This window comes from Lepidochelys kempii, chromosome 6, assembly GCF_965140265.1.
Source record: "Lepidochelys kempii isolate rLepKem1 chromosome 6, rLepKem1.hap2, whole genome shotgun sequence".
Taxonomy (NCBI): Eukaryota; Metazoa; Chordata; order Testudines; family Cheloniidae; genus Lepidochelys; species Lepidochelys kempii.
Window position 1 is genome coordinate 95,220,540 of NC_133261.1, and position 19,057 is coordinate 95,239,596.

Here is a 19,057-nt window from a genome sequence, read left to right on the forward strand (position 1 = left end):
TACTTTCCAGACCACAGCTGTAAAGAATCTGAATTTAAAACTATCCAATTCAGGGGGAGGGGATACCAAAGCACCTGGGCATTTAAAATAAATGGCTTCATTCACTGAAGCACATAATGTCTCCAATTCCTTAGAACATTGATGTCAACTTCCTGGTGAACATGAGGCTGTGCATAGCTGCAGTTGAAGTTGTTCTAATTCCAGTGCATAAAACTAGTTTTTTTGTTTTTAATCTCTATTAATTATTATTATTACTATTATTAGTTTATGTATTTTTACTGCTATTTTTAGAAGGAAAAAAAGCTTTAACTGTTTTTATAATTTGAGAATCTTTAATGAAACTAATTATTATTAATAATTTTTTGTAACTTGCATGTTGAAGAAGTTGCAGCTTAGGGTTTGTGAGATTGTCAATGTTAGAGTTCTGTTCTTTCTTTTTGTTGATGGGCATGAATATGCTCATTTGTTTTTGTATATTGCCCATCCCTTCCTTACAGCCAGAAGCTCTAATGCTGCTAGATCACTCCGTACCGCCCTTACATGGACATGGCAACTGACTTACACATTCACTCCCATCATCTTCATCTCCTGTGTAGTACACTCATAGATTTTACACTCCCAATCCATCCACCCTAGGCATCTTTTTTCTTCCCATAAGTCCCCTCCCCAACCCTTTCTTTCGCATTGTTAAAATTTTATGTGCCGTCATCCATTCCTTAAAACACACACACAAAAATTCTAGGAAAAAAGAAAAGAAAATGTTTTAAAAAATATATATTGAATTGACCAAAAGACAAAAAAACCTTGATTCTCAAAAAGCATTAGATCTGTAGATACATAAATAATCAAAGCAAATTCTAAAGCCTACATTTTTTTTCAATTGTAGTATGTGAAACATTTTACACAAAGCAAACAAACATATAATTTATAACCCAAAACAACAGAGAAATAAATTCAAATTTGTTAAGGTGCAAGATTTTTTTCTTTTCATGTTATGTGGTGTGGATGTATGTGTTGTTGCCTCCCTGTATCACCCTTTGTCGTAAAATAATTATATTTAAAAAAGAAATAATAAATATTTCGCTAAAAAAAGTTTTTAAGAACGACAACAAAACAAAAAAAAGCAAGATACAAGAATGTGGCAATTCTACTTGTCCAAGAGCATTCTTACACAACTTTCTTTTGTAAATTTTTCTTTCATGCCAAAAAACATGCGGGCAATTTGTTGATGTAAGTTGACTATATGAAATCAATGTGGTATGCTTTCTTCTGACTAATTTTATCTATTTTTGAGTACTTTTTTAAAAAAAGAAACAACATTTTTGATTTCCTATATTCTTTTTTTTTTTTTTTGGTTTTCTTGGGTTTTCTCTTTCTTTTTCTGGTAAAGCGAATGACCTGTTGTTCTTGTTGTTGTTGTTTTCTTTTCTTTTGATGAGCTTAACTTTGTTGTGGAATTTTTATTTTCTAGTGTATGGTTTGGTTTTGAGGAAAAAAAACCTTAAATTCCTTTATTTAATTTTTGGATATGTTTGTTTTGGTATTTGCTGTTATGTTACATGCTCTCTCTATATTGCCTATTACATGATTGTACTACTCTTCATAGGAGGGGGTGAAGGAGCCCAGGGTAATTCACTCCCATTCTCTGTCAGTTCTCGCCCCAGTTCCTTTTGCCTCCCACAGAAAGAATCAGCGGTAATGCCAAGAGTTTTCACTCAGATGTAAACTTGCTGTAGCCTTGTGCGTAGATTATATCCGGGAGAAAACAAAGGAAGTTTCTTTAAGACACTGGTCCCCATTTGGCAATAGAGTCCCTATTTGCTCTGATCTCCAGTTCCCCCTTTTCCTACAGAAGCATATGCTTCCTGCTAATTTCCTTGATTGTCAGTCTTCTTGCTTCTGCCACAGTCAAAAAGATACTCTCAAGTGTACTGTTACAGTGCAAACCCATCAACCAAAATGGCCCTAGCATCATGACTGCTAACGCTTCCAGCAATTGTAGCATTTGCTTGTTCTCCTCTTATCCCAACATTTGAATGTCCCGGACTTTTAAAATTTCCCCTGTCTCTTGGGGACTTCCTTCTCTGCAGCATGAATTCCACTGGATAACACTGAGTTCCTGGTAAAAACAAAAAAAGATGTCCTTCCTTTAGGACAGGTGGACTTTTAAAGGGCCAGCATGGTAGTGTGCTACTCAATATATAGCCGATAACTCAGGTTCTACTGACAGCTTCCCGGAAGAATTGATGCTGTAAATGAAACCGGTAATTATGTTGATTAGCAAGTTGTCATTATTGTTGGTGAATCAAGTGGATTTAAAACAGTGATGGGAGAAACTCAAAAGAGTTTGATTAAGCTTCTGTTTGGTTCAGAGAAGCAGTTCAAAGTCTGACTGCTTAGATAAACATTTTCAATCTAACACTTAGGCTGGAAACATGAGAAGCAGCTCTCTCCTGAGATTGCCACTGCCTCCTGGCCGCGATTACATCGTAAAAACCAATACGTTAATTTTTCTGGGGTATTGCCCCACTCCAGGCCACGTTGAAACTGGTATTTGCTGAGGTGACCAACAATTTACAGACACAAAATTCTCTCCAAACATTAAACTTCAAACTAAATTGAGAACCATCGCATCCAATTCGTACACCCCCAGGAAAGGTGAAGTCAGTTCTTCTTTCCTCCAAAGTAGATCTCTTATCCCTAGGGATCAAAACTCCGGCCTTGGTGTAACTGACGGTGTCTGTCTAAGTAGAAATAAACCTTAGGAACCAACTTGGAAACCAGAGGGAGTTTTGACATTGACCTCAATGTGATCAAGATTGAGCTCTTAATTTAGCTTTTGCGGTTTGCCACTAGGAAAGTGGATTTTGTTAGAGATTCCTGTAGACAGGCTCTTGTGGGGGGTCTCACATGTTTCAAAGCAATTCAGTTAAACCAAATCTGGCACCAAAACTAGGGTTTTGTCTAGTCACTTTGGAAACAATTGGTGCTTTGGAAGGAAGGGGGGAGTCAGGATATTTGAGGCAGAAGGCTGAGGCACTCCCACTGGGGAAGTGAGGCCTGCCCTTGTGTTACTGACAGTCAGTTTCAATTAAATGAGGTTGGAAAGAGGTGAGAGAATATTAAAAATGCTCATTTCATATTAGCATCAGATTTCCTGTGACTCAAGAACTGTGGTCTGAATATTTTCCCTCATCACCCTCAAAGAACTCACAGGAGACCAAACCTCAAGAAGTGTTGAAAAACTCAGTGACTTAATTAGAATTTCTTGGCACCCAACTTGCATATATGGGGTAGGGGAGTAGGGAAGGGATTATTTTCCATAGCAGGATGTTTCAGTCTGAAAATGGAGTTGAGTTTCAGTGCAACAATAACATGTAAATGAGAGACTTTAGATGTGGAATTTCAATACCTGAGGATGTGAATGTGCTGTATTGGGCTTTTCGGCTGGCACCTTAAAGATTTTCAGCCACATCTGGAAGAGACAGTGTTGTGTCCCTTTATATTCATCATGAGAGTTGGAAGTTGAACCTTTCATGTTTCTGTTCGTGTGTGCTTTTTGTGCTGCCTCTCTTTGATGCTTGAGACTGCAGTGAAACAGTCTTGGCCAGAAAGATGAGAATTGGAGGCTGCCAACTTTTCTTTTTTTTTTTTTGCTTGGTGCCCTCTACATTCATGATTGACCCACAACATCCTCACAGTTCAGAAGGCTTCTATTAAATTTTTTACACTCCATCTTTTCCAGTGACAGAGAGCCCTTACTGTAGATCAGCCCCAGAGGTATGAATTATATATCTATAAAGCACTCATAAAGGAAAAAGCAGGGCAGCCTTCAAGGCTAACGTAGACCTTTTATATCCCCAGTCGTCTCACTAGTTTAAAGGAAAGCACAACCCTCTCAAAAAAGTATAAGATCCAGATTTAAAATGCTAACTTTAAGGAATACACACTGTTCTTTCCCAAGAAAGAAGAAATCCAAAGGAAGCACTTGGATATTAGTGTTTTGTTGGGTTGGGGCTTCACACCACGCAGACCTCAATCCTCTTGGCACTGCTATTGGCACTTGTCACTTATTTTGCATCCCTACCACAGAAGAGGAAGCCATTTTATCTATTCCTTTTATTTCATCTTTCAGCACTCTGCTGTCAACACAAGCCATTTCAATTTCACAGCTTTCTTCAGGGAGCATCCATCCGCTGGGGAGAGGGGACAAGGGGAATGGGCAGGACTGCAAACAAAAAAGGCCCTGGTGTCTTCTTGGGATGCTTTGAATTCTGTAAACAGGTTCTGAATCCACAGCTCATCCGCCAGTACCACTAACTGACGCTTGCTTTCCAAACAAAGCAATAGCAGCCAGGAACCAACATCCCATGTCTCTGCAGTTGAATCTCAATCAAACAGAGAGTAGTGGATATCTTTTAAGCGGGAATTTCACTGTACATTTTCTAAGCATTAGCTGCACAATTCAGTAACAATGGACCAAATCATGAGGGACTTCAAGAATTGGCCCCCAAATATTTAGCACTAATGTAGCCCTTTGCAACATCAGATTATTTTTCAAACAAGTAATTAACAGACTTTAATCCTGACCATTTATTTAATGGGAGTCAGATGACTGCATCCCCCTACAGTTATCTGAAATCTGTACCTCTTGTATCTCTTTTGGTGCTATACATACTTTGGACAATAAAATGGGCACTAATTATATAGGGAAAGGCCTGAACCTTCAGGGTCTGCACCACAAAGCCACTGTGTGAGAATGTTTCAACTCTTAGATGTAGGCAGAGATTTCTAGGTTAAATGTCAGATTTCAGAGTAACAGCCGTGTTAGTCTGTATTCGCAAAAAGAAAAGGAGTACTTGTGGCACCTTAGAGACTAACCAATTTATTTGAGCATGAGCTTTCGTGAGCTACAGCTCACTTCATCGGATGCAGTTATACATTCACAGGAAGCAGCAACATGTGCATACCATCAAGTAACAAACCTAAATACTCCTTCCTCACTGCGTTATTGTTGGGATTTCCTGTATGAGACACTAGCCGATTTTAGTGCGAATGAAAGAACATTCCGCCCACCAATCCAAAAACCAAACCAAACCATGAATTCCAAGAGCCACAATATCTTAGCAACTTTGACCAATGTATTTATTCCTTGGTAGGGAGATGATTCCTCTAAAAACCATGAACCCCAGGAGAAGGACCCTTAACTGTATCTTTATTTTTTGGGTGTAGCTTGCACCCATGATACGACTCACCAGACACACTGGGCCAAATTCAGAGGTGAGATTAAGTGATTCCAAGAAAGCCTAAATTGTCTCAGCTGTGCAAGCATATAAGTTATACTACCTCTCAGATACATGCTAAGACTCAGACTCACCTCTGAATTTGGCTCACTGTCTTCTTTCTGACCTACTTTTGTACACAAAGAGACAATTCAGTTACAGATGTGGAACCCCATTAATCCTAATAGCTCTGTTAGACTCTTCTTGATGTTTCATGAAAAACACAACCATTTTATAATGACCTATTTGATCATTAACTGCAAGTAAAAAATAAATCCTAGAAAAATGAATTGCTTTTTAATGCAAGTGGTTGTTCTGCTAATGAAAGCTTTGTCTTCTGGTTTTAAAAACTAAATATTTCCATCTCCTTGAGGTCAAGTCCAAAGAGTTGATTGTAAAATGGACTAAAGTATTTCCTTCTGGGAGGAAAGCTGCCCAAAATATTGCCCCATTGGGTGGCAGATTAACAGAAGCCATTTGTAAGCATAGTAGCTTTTAATAACAGAGGCACTTCAGAGGCTTTAGATGGGCAATTAAAAACTGCCAAACTTCAGACTCCAGTTGTATGTCACAGATGGTGCACTAAAATTGCAGATGAATGCTATTTTATAATGGTGGATGAATTGATCTCAAAATCACTATCAGCCACTCAACAGACCTCAGATGACTTTCAGGGACTTCAATTCCCCACTCAACAGACAGCTCAATTCATATTTGGCTGAAAATTCCATTATTTTATTCACTCTTATCTAGTCCATGGAACTTATTCTGATAGATGATCTTTTCCTGAAGGCCCTCGTTCAAGTTTGTTTTGAGACCATGTGATAATATGGATTATCCATGCCCCACACTAACAATGGACAGAAAACAAACTTCTGAAACAGTAGCATAAACAGGAACAGGACAAGTGCCTGATATTATTTCACAAGGAGCAGACCGGAATCACAGGTTCACAAAATGCAATGTAGTCGTTTGGCAAACTGCAGCGTAATGATGCTCTTTGCCTTTCCCATGTTTGTACTGAACAGATACAATTTGAAGAAATCCTGTGGGATTATTTTAGACACATAATATTCAATTTTTCCCTTCTTTGTTCAGTAACAGAGGTGGCAGGAACATTACCTGGAAGCTCAGAAAATGAAATGACATCTCCAAATTGCCATTTTCATTTCATACATTAGAACGAGCTTTGCTCCACGAGTATATTAAGAGGCTAAGTAAAATAATGAATTCTTATTTGGGGCTAATTTCTAGTGCCACTTAAGTAAACATTAAGGTTTCGATTGACTTCAGTGGTACCAGCATTTTACCTCTACTGAAGGATGCGAATAACCATATGCCACTGTTGCTATCCGATTTGAAATACTGAAGGCGGTACATTTTAAAGGCACTGAAACTACATTTGTACACTCCAATTGGTGGTTAAAAATGACTGCTGCCCAAGTAAATTTGGATTGAATTGATGGTAAACCTGCAAGCACCCATCAAACAAGATTTAGGACAAAATCATATTCTCTGATCAGTAGCATATGGTGACATATGTTTTGTAGAGCTACCATTGGCAGTGGAACTGCCAATGGAAATTCAGTGTGAAACAAATGCAGAAAATACAATAGAGCATCACAGTGCAGATAGCAGATAGCAGAATTTTTGATCCTAACACCATTCAACAGTCACTTGGGTGAAAGACAATTAATTAACACTAATGAATTAAGTCAAAGCCAGAGTTTTTTACTCAGTCTGATTCTCTATTGCCTTGCACTTTTTGTAGCCATATATACTTGTGCAAAATGTGAGTAAAATAATACTAAATCCTCAGAATTCTCCACTTACACTAGTGGTAACATTTTACACAAGTAGGCACTCACTTTACACTGATGTAAATGATTACTCAAAAGATGGTTTACCTTAGGATCTCAGGATACAGCCCAATTAGCTTAAATGCCTAACAAAATTATAACTAAAAGCAAAATTTACATGCAAAGGCAACATGACTCAGTTAAAAAAAAAGATAGAACGCTAAACTTAAGCACAAGACTGTGTGACCTGACCATACATGCGAGTAATCCATTATGCTTCCATACCCACATAAAAGACAAGTGGACTGATAGCCTCCTGAGCCTGAAAATAGAGTCACATTACAGTGAAAGTGTGACTCAAGCCTCTACCCTGATCAAACAAAAAATCTTAGGAGGCCTCATTGCTTGCAAGCACCACAGTGGTGCTGAGATACCCAGGTTCTGAAATGACCTTGGGTCTCTTATTCACAGAGATAATGAGCTTGGGTATGGAGAAAGTGAGGAATGGCTGCTGGTTGTTCACAGCACAAGCACTCCCAGACAGCAGATTATGAGATTTTCTCATTTAGTACCTGCTTCACAGAAAGCTGTCTGCCACACTAGAGAAAAAGTAACATTCATCACAACCAGCAGCACAGAAAGAAATACCAGAAAGTGCAGGATGGAGATTACTCCTCACTTTCGTGGCCTGGGCTCAAATCCTGATTTAGGTCATCCTATTTCTTATTTATCCATTTCATTAAACCACAACACAGTTTGGCACAATCAACCAGGATTGTCAGTGTCCCTTAAAGCACAGCACTGAAACAAGGAGTATTGCGGATCAATAGCAGGGTGCATTAGCAGAGCTGAGAAGGGGCAGGGAGAGGGCTAGAGTAGCAGAGGGTATTGAAGATCAAAAAGACAACCATGCATTGAGGAGCTCTCTGTGCCCTCTTGCACCACATCTAGTTCCAACCACAACAGTCCATCCCTACCTTTCATGTGCACTTCATTCACTCACACAATTTAAAAAACAGGACGGACAAACAAGAAGAAAAGGTTGAACTGGGAATTGTTTGGAAGTTGCTGTGGAACTCAAATGGCAGAGAAGAAATACCAGTGACAAGAAAGATCAGAGGAAAAACTGGTAAAATCAGCATGCTTCAGCAGCAAAATCCAACCCAAGAGACCAGTACTGTATGGAGGTTTGGAGTAATTCCACAATTAAGTATTCTTTTCCCCATATACTAAAAGACGTAAGAAAATGGAACCATGCCAAGTTTGAATTCTGCAGTCACTTGAGAGTATCTTCCGGACCCCAAACCCTTTGGTCCCTAGGATTTCAAATTCTCTCACTTGAACATACCTAGGAGAGATTAAAATAGAGAGGAATTGGAATGGCCAATTCACCTATCTCAAAAGCAGGGTTGGGCAGAAAGCTTCCTAGAACCCTGAAAAAGTATGTTGATGGTGTGGATAGGGGCAGGAAATCTGCCTCCATGACACTTCTTCATAACAGTCCTTCACCACCTTTGAGCTCAGTGAATTGAACATGATGCACTGTGTCATGAATATTTACTAATCTTCTGTTTTTTCTTTTCAATCCCAGGAGGTGAATTAGTTATCCCTCTACTTGTAGAAGACCCTTTAGATATCCCTCCTATTGCTACTCGTGCACCTTTCATTACACTCCCCCCTACCTTTCGCCCCCTCCTCACCATTATTGAGACCACCAAAGATTCCCTGTCCATGACCTCTGAGGCGGGGTTACCTTGCTTGTCGGACCAAGGCAGCGATGGTTGTGATGATGATGGCTTGGTGATATCTGGGTATGGCTCAGGGGAAACCTTTGACTCTAACCTACCCCCTACTGATGATGAAGATTTTTACACCACCTTCTCCTTGGTAACAGATAAGAGTCTTTCCACTTCAGTCTTCGAAGGTGGCTACAAAGCACATGCACCTAAGTGGGAATCCAAGGACTTTAGACCTAACAAAGTCTCCGAAACTGGTAGGACTACTACCACGGCTTTGTCCCCTGAGCTGATCCGCTCCACAGCTTCGTCCTCGACTGGGATGGTTCCCAAATTGCCTGCTGGCAAAATGAATAACCGTGAGCTCAAACCCCAGCCTGACATAGTCTTGCTTCCGTTGCCCACTGCCTATGAGCTAGACAGCACAAAGCTGAAGAGCCCGCTAATAACTTCCCCCATGTTCCGTAATGTGCCCACAGCAAACCCCACGGAGCCAGGAATCAGACGGGTTCCGGGGGCCTCAGAGGTGGTCCGCGAGTCGAGCAGCACAACGGGGATGGTCGTCGGTATTGTGGCTGCTGCCGCCCTCTGCATCCTGATCCTCCTGTACGCCATGTACAAGTACAGGAACAGGGACGAGGGGTCCTATCAGGTGGATGAGACGCGGAACTACATCAGCAACTCAGCCCAGAGCAATGGCACGCTCGTGAAGGAGAAGCAGCAGAGCACAAAGAGCGGCCACAAGAAACAGAAAAACAAGGACAAAGAGTATTATGTGTAAAAATATACTTATTTATATATAAATATATACATACTTAATGAGATTTAACTGAAATATCAGAGCCGTTACAGCTAACGAGATTGGGAGCTACAGTTTGTGGGAAAAAAAATTGGGAAAAAAATTCAGCTGTGACTGTTAACGTCTCAGTCATCGCTTGGAGTCAGCAAACTCTGCCCTACTGTATTATAAAGCACACTTAGTGTTCTGGAGATGGCACACGCAGCTCTACCATGCTGGTGGACTTGGAAGTCTCCACATCTCCTCTTCGCTGAACTTTCCGCAAAAGGTAGAAGATTCGCGGCTTACTTGTTTCATATCTCCAAGTGAGTCTTAATGATGTTCGTGATCTTTGACTGTATCGATCATTTTTCAGTTTACTTATTAAAAAAAAAGAAAGAAAGAAAAAGAAAAAATGCATAAACATTTTAAACAAACAAAAAAATCAAACAAACTGATCTGGCCATGTCCAGCATACGTATAATTTTTCGAGATCTGAGCGGGGGGGTGGGGAATAAATGGTTTTGGGGCTTGTTGGTTTTTGTTTGGTTTTGTTTGGTTTTCTTTGCCTGTTTTAGGGGGGTGGGGAGAAGAGAATGAACCAGGACATGAGTCAAGAAGAAATCTGGGGAGTTGGGGGAGGAACCCACCAAATAAATAAAGAGACTATTGCCATATATGAACTCAAAAGGTACCCATGGTGTTCACTCTACATATCTGGTTGTGTGTTCTCTAGAATCCATTGTCTACAGTAAGTTATTTGCTAATAGCACAGTGAAAGTGTGTAATGGGTGATGATGAAGCTGATTCTCATGGAAAACTAGTCCCCTTAGATTTGGCTCCAGTATTTGCAACTGAACTCATGAACAGTCTGGTTTGATTGAGGCCATTGGCTTTATTTGACAAGACCATTGAGTATGCATTAGCACAGCCAAACTATGGCTAAAGAGGGGGTGGGGGAGAGAAAGCAAAACAAAAGTGATCAACTATTCTGAGCTAGATATACAATGCTAAACTAAGGGAGCCTTTTCTTTGGGTTCTGGTTCTGTGACTGATTGCAATGCATGCAAAAAAATTAATAATAAAGTGGTTGAATAAAGAGGTCAGAAAGACAATACTGGAGTTCAACCTTTGACAAGAACCATAAACATCACACAAGCCAAACACATGCTGCGAACAAGTGCAAAATTCATAGGGTTTTTTTTGACATGAAGATTTTTTCATATGTAATATTTTAATTTTGTAGCTTGACATTTCTGACTATCTCTGTCTTTCCATTTGCCCTATTCTCCCTTTACGCTCTCTTTTATATAACAGAAAAGAAATTAATAAAGCTGCTGTGACACAAAAAATAATAAAAGGAGTTAATAATAGTATTATATATATAAATATTTATATATATATATATACACAGATATATTTATCACCATATGTTCGATGGGACGACTGGAAAAGGTGTTTACATGGAATGAGAATGTTGTTTTAGAAGAAAAACATTTTAATAATATCAACAAAAAGCAAACCATAAAAATGTGAAGAGAGTGTGTGTTTTAGCTTTGTCACAGTTAGCTGTGTCAAAAGGATAAAAAAAAATTCTCAGATTTTGTTTACATATTTTACTACTTTTTTTGCTAGTGTAATTTCTAGATTACCCTGAGGTATATAATGTTTTATGGTTAAACTTGGCGTTTTTAGTTGATTTAATTAATCTTGGTTGTTTTGGTTTTTATTTTTCCCCAATTATGTGAAAGGAAGTAACTTACTGTACAGAACAATAACCAAGTGGTTTCATGGCCATGACTGTCATGTGCAAAAAGCAAAAGAGAGGGGGAGAGAGGCAAAAAGAAAAACAAACACAAATGAATTGAGGACTCTGGAGTATCAGAAATGTACAATTTCTCTGTGTACAGATGAAAACTAATCAGCTGTTTAGATTTAGCAATCTACTCTTGCTGGTGTTTATAATTCGCATGAATATTTGACTTTGAAGAAAAGTGTCATCAAACGCACACACGCACATGGGAACAAAATAAAAAGCAGCCTTCTCATGTTAGAGATGAGGCTTTTGCATTTAACAGCTTTTCAGTGTGTGTGTGTGTGTGTGTGTGTGTGTGTGAGGTTGTTTTTTGGGTGGTTTATTTTTTGTTTTGATTTTTTTTTAAATACTAAAAAAGAAAAAAAAGACAAGTTTTAAAAAGGTATGAAAGCACGATTGTAGACAACTTAAGTGGCCGAACCTATCTGGAGTTGATTATTTCTCAATGTCTGTAAAAGATTGCTGTTCTTGGAGTCTTGTGAAATTTCTTGCTTTCTTTCTTTCTTTTTTTTAACCCCCACCCCCCATTTTTTTTAAGAAAAAAAAATCCCACCTTCTTTTCTGTTACTTTTTTTGTGTAAGTTTCTATTCAACAGTTTTTTGGGAACATGTGCATTTCTGTATGTGGGCTTCTACCATACCCCTGTTGTTTTATGCACAGAACCTTAAGGCTATTCATTTGAATTATTGTGACGTTACTGCTTTTTCCCCCCCTTCTTTCTTTCTTTCTTTCTTTCTTTCTTTCTTTCTTTCTTTCTTTCTTTCTTTCTTTCTTTTCTTTTTTCTTATTTGCATTTTTGTTCAAGGATATGCTTAGCAATAAAATGTTCTTCCCAAAGCCTTGGATGTTGCTGTCCTTTTATTTCCAAAAGACTCAAGAGACACTCTAATGTTCTGTAGGTGAGATGAGCATGGTAACAGCAAAATAGCATAGTGCGGAAGGTATTGTGGGGCTCAGTCCAGCCAACCTAACTAGCCCATAGTCAAATAAGTAGCCCAACTGAAGTCAGTGGGGATACGTGGGAGAGTCAGACTGCACAGGATCGGGCCCCTAATTATTATTCATAGTCACAAGGAAAGGCAAACTGCTAGAACAAAAATTGTTTTAAAGAATAATTAACAGTTATGGGCCAAACTCTGAGTCATTATGTCGTTTTAACTCAGTCCTTTACTCCCATGGCAGTTTTGGTGAGTAATTAGTGAGCAAGGACCTTAGGATTTGATGCATAGAAATCAGAGCAGATTAAGACCTGTCAGACTATTTAATCCTTTGCTCTACAGCAGATTTTCTGATGCTTTGTCTAGTCTAGTTTCAAGTGTCTGCAGGGCTAGGACCTTTGGAAGCTAGGTCAAATAAGAACCTGTTTTGACTATCTGATGATGTAGCAACTCAAGGAATGTAGGTTTCAGAGTAACAGCCGTGTTAGTCTGTATTCGCAAAAAGAAAAGGAGGACTTGTGGCACCTTAGAGACTAACCAATTTATTAGAGCATAAGCTTTCGTGAGCTACAGCTCACTTCCTCAGATGCATATCGTGGAAACTGCAGCAGGCTTTATATATACACAGAGAATATGAAACAATACCTATTCCCACCCCACTGTCCTGCTGGTAATAGCTTATCTAAAGTGATCATCAGGTGGGCCATTTCCAGCACAAATCCAGGTTTTCTCACCCTCCACCCCCCCACACAAATTCACTCTCCTGCTGGTGATAGCCCATCCAAAGTGACAACTCTTTACACAATGTGCATGACAATCAAGCTGGGCTATTTCCTGCACAAATCCAGGTTTTCTCACATCCCCCCCACCCCCATACACACACAAACTCACTCTCCTGCTGGTAATAGCTCATCCAAACTGACCACTCTTCAAGTTAAAATCCAAGTTAAACCAGAACATCTGGGGGTAGGGGGGTAGGAAAAAACAAGAGGAAACAGGCTACCTTGCAGTGCCAGCAATGCCCCTCTGCCATGTACATTGGTCAAACTGGACAGTCTCTACGTAAAAGAATAAATGGACACAAATCAGATGTCAAGAATTATAACATTCATAAACCAGTCGGAGAACACTTCAATCTCTCTGGTCACGCGATCACAGACATGAAGGTCGCTATCTTAAAACAAAAAAACTTCAAATCCAGACTCCAGCGAGAAACTGCTGAATTGGAATTCATTTGCAAATTGGATACTATTAATTTAGGCTTAAATAGAGACTTGGAGTGGCTAAGTCATTATGCAAGGTAGCCTGTTTCCTCTTGTTTTTTCCTACCCCCCCACCCCCAGATGTTCTGGTTTAACTTGGATTTTAACTTGAAGAGTGGTCAGTTTGGATGAGCTATTACCAGCAGGAGAGTGAGTTTGTGTGTGTATGGGGGTGGGGGGGATGTGAGAAAACCTGGATTTGTGCAGGAAATAGCCCAGCTTGATTGTCATGCACATTGTGTAAAGAGTTGTCACTTTGGATGGGCTATCACCAGCAGGAGAGTGAATTTGTGGGGGGGGGTGGAGGGTGAGAAAACCTGGATTTGTGCTGGAAATGGCCCACCTGATGATCACTTTAGATAAGCTATTACCAGCAGGACAGTGGGGTGGGAATAGGTATTGTTTCATATTCTCTGTGTATATATAAAGCCTGCTGCAGTTTCCACGATATGCATCTGAGGAAGTGAGCTGTAGCTCACGAAAGCTTATGCTCTAATAAATTGGTTAGTCTCTAAGGTGCCACAAGTCCTCCTTTTCTTTTCAAGGAATGTAGAGCCCCATGTGAGTACATGATAAACTGATGCCTTTCAAGTTGTTGTAAGGTACATTTCCCCCACCCCCTCGTTATAGTCTGGTTTCATTGTCAAGCACTTTAACCAGTGGGCAATTACCTACATTTTAAATATGGCTTAGTAGAACATAACCTTTCAACAGGAACCTGCTTTCCTACATATCCAAATGGAAACTGCATTCATGAATCATTCCTTTGTATCACCAGAACAGAGTGAGGCTACAAAGCATTGCTACAACTGCAGCTCTCCCAAAGAGAGCATTTGCCCCAATCCAAGATAAGAAGATAGAGAAATGCTGACAGGAATTTGGAAAATTCAGCTTATAAAATATCAATAATATTAAATGATATTTATTTAACTATTGAAGGCCTTATTGCTAACCACTGAGGTTTTTCCTTTAATCAAATTGTTATAGCAGCTATATGCCATGGCACTTAAAAACTCAAAGCTATTGCTAAATTTCCAGCCCAGATGGTGCTGTGACGATGTGACGACCCCTTCCCTAATGGCAAGAAGCCTGCGGAGAGTATGTAATTAGTTTTCTTTTACTGGTATATAATGGATGCTGCCATTGAGCTCAAAGCTGTAGAGTTTTGGAACCAAAGGGCCCAGTGGAGACAGATTCTACCATCAACAAAGGTCTGAACCTGTAGTCCTTTCTCATTTTTAATTCAGACTTAATTCTCATTCAAATCAGTTGTCCAAATTATGGGGATCTTATTCAGTTATGCGTCAGGAGGGGATGGGCCTTCTACATATGGATTTCACCCTGGGTTAATGGAGGCACTAAGCAATTAATTTTGTGATCCTGCTCCAAATGAATTAATTTTGTGACCCCAGCCCTTATATCAACTCCACTTGCCCAGCCCCCACAACCACTCTGAACCCTCTTTGGCCCACATATGCCCATGCCTCCCCAGCACACCTCTGCTTCTGCAGCTGTGGAGGTTCTTCACCCCAACCCAAGCTGGGGGACGAAGGAGGGAGGTGGACCAGTTCCAGGGGCTCTTCCACCCTCCCCCATCTTGGAGTAGTGGAAGGGCAGCTTCATGGTGGTTCTCCTCCCTCCCTTCCTGGGTCTGGTGTTGCAGCATTACCCAACAGTGGTGGGGGGAGGAAGAGAGAGGAGCCATCCCATTTCTCACAAGATGGTTGGGAGCAAAGATGCCCTGAGCTGCTGGGCTCTGTTGGCTCCCACTTTACCTTGTGTGAAAACAGTATGGGCTGCTTCCTCTTTTACCCTTTCCCATAGCCAAAAACATCTGTCAGTGCCATGGGGGCAGGGGCGGGGAGGGGTGCTCTACCTGCCTCCTGCAGCAGCTGTTCTACCCCAGATGATGGAGATGTGTGGAAAACTGCCAGGCAGAAAGGTTCCCTGCCACCCCGGCCCTCCAAAAAAAAAATAAATCAAAAAGCACCCCAGTTGCATTAAATCCCTGAGATGTGTTGACACTGGAGCACAGTCTGTCTCAGCCAGGGCAGCACTTTCTGTCCTCGTGGCGCTGCAGCTCTGGAGAACCACTCACCAGCGGGTTGGGCCATCATCCCTTATAACAGCCGTAGCTGGCATGATTTGTGTGGCTCCGCATATGACATTTCCCACCCACTTCAGCAAGTCTCTGCCTCGCCTCTCGCTGAGGGTGAGCTGGGGAAGCACAGGCCCAACAAGGCAGCAAAGCAATTGCTCATCTCATGCGCCTCTGGCCACCACCTCCTTCAGTCGCTGTTGTCTTCTCTATTGCTGATTTGAAAGGAGCAGCGAGAGGAGAGGCAGAGCTGTGGCCTACAGATCCAGTGCCACAGGGGAATTCACTGCAGAGGAAACCTTGATGCCTGCCTGCTGCTCAGCAGGAATGCATGGGAACCTAGCTGGGTTGTGGGCAACACAAGTGACAAGGTGGGGGGTGCGGTATTGCAGCCATGAGTGCCATCTGAGACGCCTGATGGTAGCTTAAAATAGAGTCTATATCTGTGCCTGTCTCTTGCTTATTTTCCTCTTCCTCACATAATAAGCTCCCCAAGAGATGCAACATTCTCTCATCACCCAAAAAAATGTGTCTTTCCTGTAGGGAGGGACCATCCTGCATGTGGAAAAATCATCCTTTTGGTCTTTCCTCTAGCACCCTGGATGGTCATCTCACTGTCTTCTGTCCCAACATGTTCTGCCCTTCCTCCTTTCCTTGTGTGTCTACTTACATTGTCTTTCTACCAGCAGCAGAGTTTATGAAGAAACAGAAAGGCTCTCTTATTTGTGCAGGTATCATAGCCATGCCACTGCAAACTGTGTGGCATGTGTAAAGAGTTTAGAATGTAGCCCAGCGAATTTACAGATGAAGTTGCTCAAGGCTGTAGTCTACAATTTTTAATAGTTTAGTCATTTTTGTTTAGTCAACAATTTGTACAGTGTTTCCATTATTCAGCTTTTCCTATGGTAAATTATGCAGCAGTAGAGGCCATGGGCGGGGGCGGGTCTCCTTTCACTCACACAGGTTTTACATCAGTTTAAACTGACTTCAGGATGTTATTCTTTATTTACGCTAATCAAAAGTGCAAATAAAGACTTAGAGCCATTGTCTGTAGCGTGGAGTGCCTTCTCCGCTAACACACTTGAATGATGTTTATTTCACCACACAAAGACAAAATAGGCTTTAGTATACATAGTTCACATGGGGCTAAATCCCTTCCTTAAGGTGATTTTTTAAAAGTATTACTCACTAGGCCAAGCTAGCTTGAGCCAGTGAACAAGCAGCCGCAAAGTAGCTCTGCAGTCATTCTTTGGAGCAAGGTTTGGAACCTCTCAATGACAGCCAGGGTAGTTAGGCCCTCTCAGATAGTCCTCTGCAGCTCTCTGAGCCCCTTCTTTACACACACAAGGACCAGGGCAGTTACTGCTGCTGTAAGGAAGTAGCAGCCTCCATGGAATTGGTGTTGGGACAGAGACATGACCGGAGAAGTGGGTTCCCAGTTTGTTAACAAACCAGATCTTTCATTGGTGGTGAAGGGGTGTCTGTGTCCTCTGTGCCTGTTTCCTCTGAGTCTCATTTGATAAAGCGCTTTTTTTGGCACCAATGTCTTACTCCTTCGATTTCCAGCTGGCAGACTTACTCTTTGAGCCCAACATCTCCTTTGAGGCCGATCAGGTAAGAGGACCCTCCTGCCCTGTGCCAGACAAAATCCTGCCAGGACCTTTTGGGAACCCTACACATGCCTTTCCCAAATGACCTGGTGTGTTAGGTCCAGCATCAGGGACGGGATAGAGTTGGCTGATCACATTTTAAAAACTCTAGTGTACCCAGGAGTTATGTGTAGGTTGCCCTGGATAAAGCCCTGGCTGGAGAGCTGAAAGTTCCCCTCTCCCCAAGAGGAAAATTTGGATGAAACAAAGTAAAGTGTACTACTAAAGATAAAAGCACTATAAAGGCAATTATTAATGGGGCTTGGGGACTTCCTGAAAACTCAATGCTGAGACAGCGAAATTTGGATTTCATGACACAAACAGGCTATTAAATGCCCAAAAGACTGGACCAGAAAATGGCACTGAATCACACCATGGAATGAGCGCCACAAACAGGAAAAGCGAAAGCACCAGAGAGCATCTGTCATGATAGCACATTGATTTCCTTGCTCTAAGTAAAGTTTTGCACTGTTCTCAGTGTCATGGTTTGGATCAATAATTTATAGTCCTCATAAAAACTGGAGGTAACAGCAGGCCTTTGATAGGGAGGAAAAGGCGAGGGAAAAGATGAGACAGAAGACATCTCATGCTGAAAGGAACAATATCTATCTTATTTTAAAGGTAATTGAAGGAAGAAAAGTATTTGCATGGTTCACATCTCTCCCACACACTCTAAAATAATGAAAGCTTGCATACAAATGTTTTAGTAAAAATCGTATACTCTGGTCAAGCACAGAAAAGTTAAGAAATGCCAGAAAGAAGATTGCCTATTTACCCCTTATTTGCTCCCCCTTCACTGAACACTGAATTAGGGTATCAAGTGCCTGACTAACATTAATTTAGGGCCATATATCCACTTGCAATAAAAGACTTCACCCTTTTACAAATGGGGAAGCTGAGCCAAAAATACCTGAGGCAACCCATAAAATCAGTGGCAGCACCAGGATTAGAATTCAGACACGCTAATTCCTTGCCCTAGGCTCATGCCTCCAAATTTCACTATGTTACTACTGGAGCTGGCGAACATCCACAGCGCCATTGACTGCAGTTGTAGTTGTGAGGGCTCAACAACTCTGGAAATCAGGCCTCAAATGCCCTAAGCTGGCACCCAGAAAATGATGCACACGCAATTAGTGGCCACCTCCCAACTTCTAGAGTAAGGGGTTGTGATATTCCCCAGGGTACAATCTGGCCTGCTGAATAGCTGTGTCTCCTCAGTTCTCCAACCAAGGATGGCTTTTACACCACTTTAACGGTGAACAAGTCACTCCTGGCCAGTTAACACACAGCCTGCAGCATGTAACTTGTGCCCACAGTATTGAGCACTCCGAGCTTGCCACCCGTGAAGTACACTGCAGAAGAACACCAGCAGATTCTCTAAGCCCAGGCTTTCCTCCAGAAATGTGCGTCTTGTGTTGCCCAGCACCTTGCTGAATAATGCAAGCTCAAACAAAGGCCATCATTTCATCAATGGAAAATGCTATACACCAGCTTTGTTATCCCAAATGAAGTTTCCCACACACTTTAAGCTAAAGACACTGGTTCGATAAAACTGGGAAACAAGTTTATTAACTACGGAAAGATTTTAAATGACTACAAATAATGAGGCATAAAGGTCAGGATTGGTTACAAAAGAAGTAACAGATAAAACACAAGTGAAATGCCTAAATTAACAAGCTAAGTGACCTTAAGAGCAAA

At 41.1% G+C, this 19,057-nt stretch overlaps 1 protein-coding gene across 9 annotated transcripts in view; it reads left to right on the forward strand.

Moving 5' to 3' along the window:
• The window catches only part of NRXN3 (neurexin 3), a 1,402,093-nt gene extending 1,389,844 nt beyond the window's left edge, over positions 1-12,249 (forward strand). For 7 of the 9 annotated variants that reach the window (XM_073349326.1, XM_073349323.1, XM_073349320.1 and 4 more), the window contains one exon: positions 9,297-12,249. In XM_073349326.1, the coding sequence (XP_073205427.1) occupies positions 9,297-9,598 (302 nt within the window). In that variant the 3' untranslated portion in view covers positions 9,599-12,249. Of the gene's footprint in view, positions 1-8,672 lie in introns of all 9 variants that reach the window. The other 2 variants (XM_073349317.1, XM_073349319.1) reach the window with 2 other exon arrangements.
• The last annotated feature ends 6,808 nt before the right edge of the window (positions 12,250-19,057 follow it).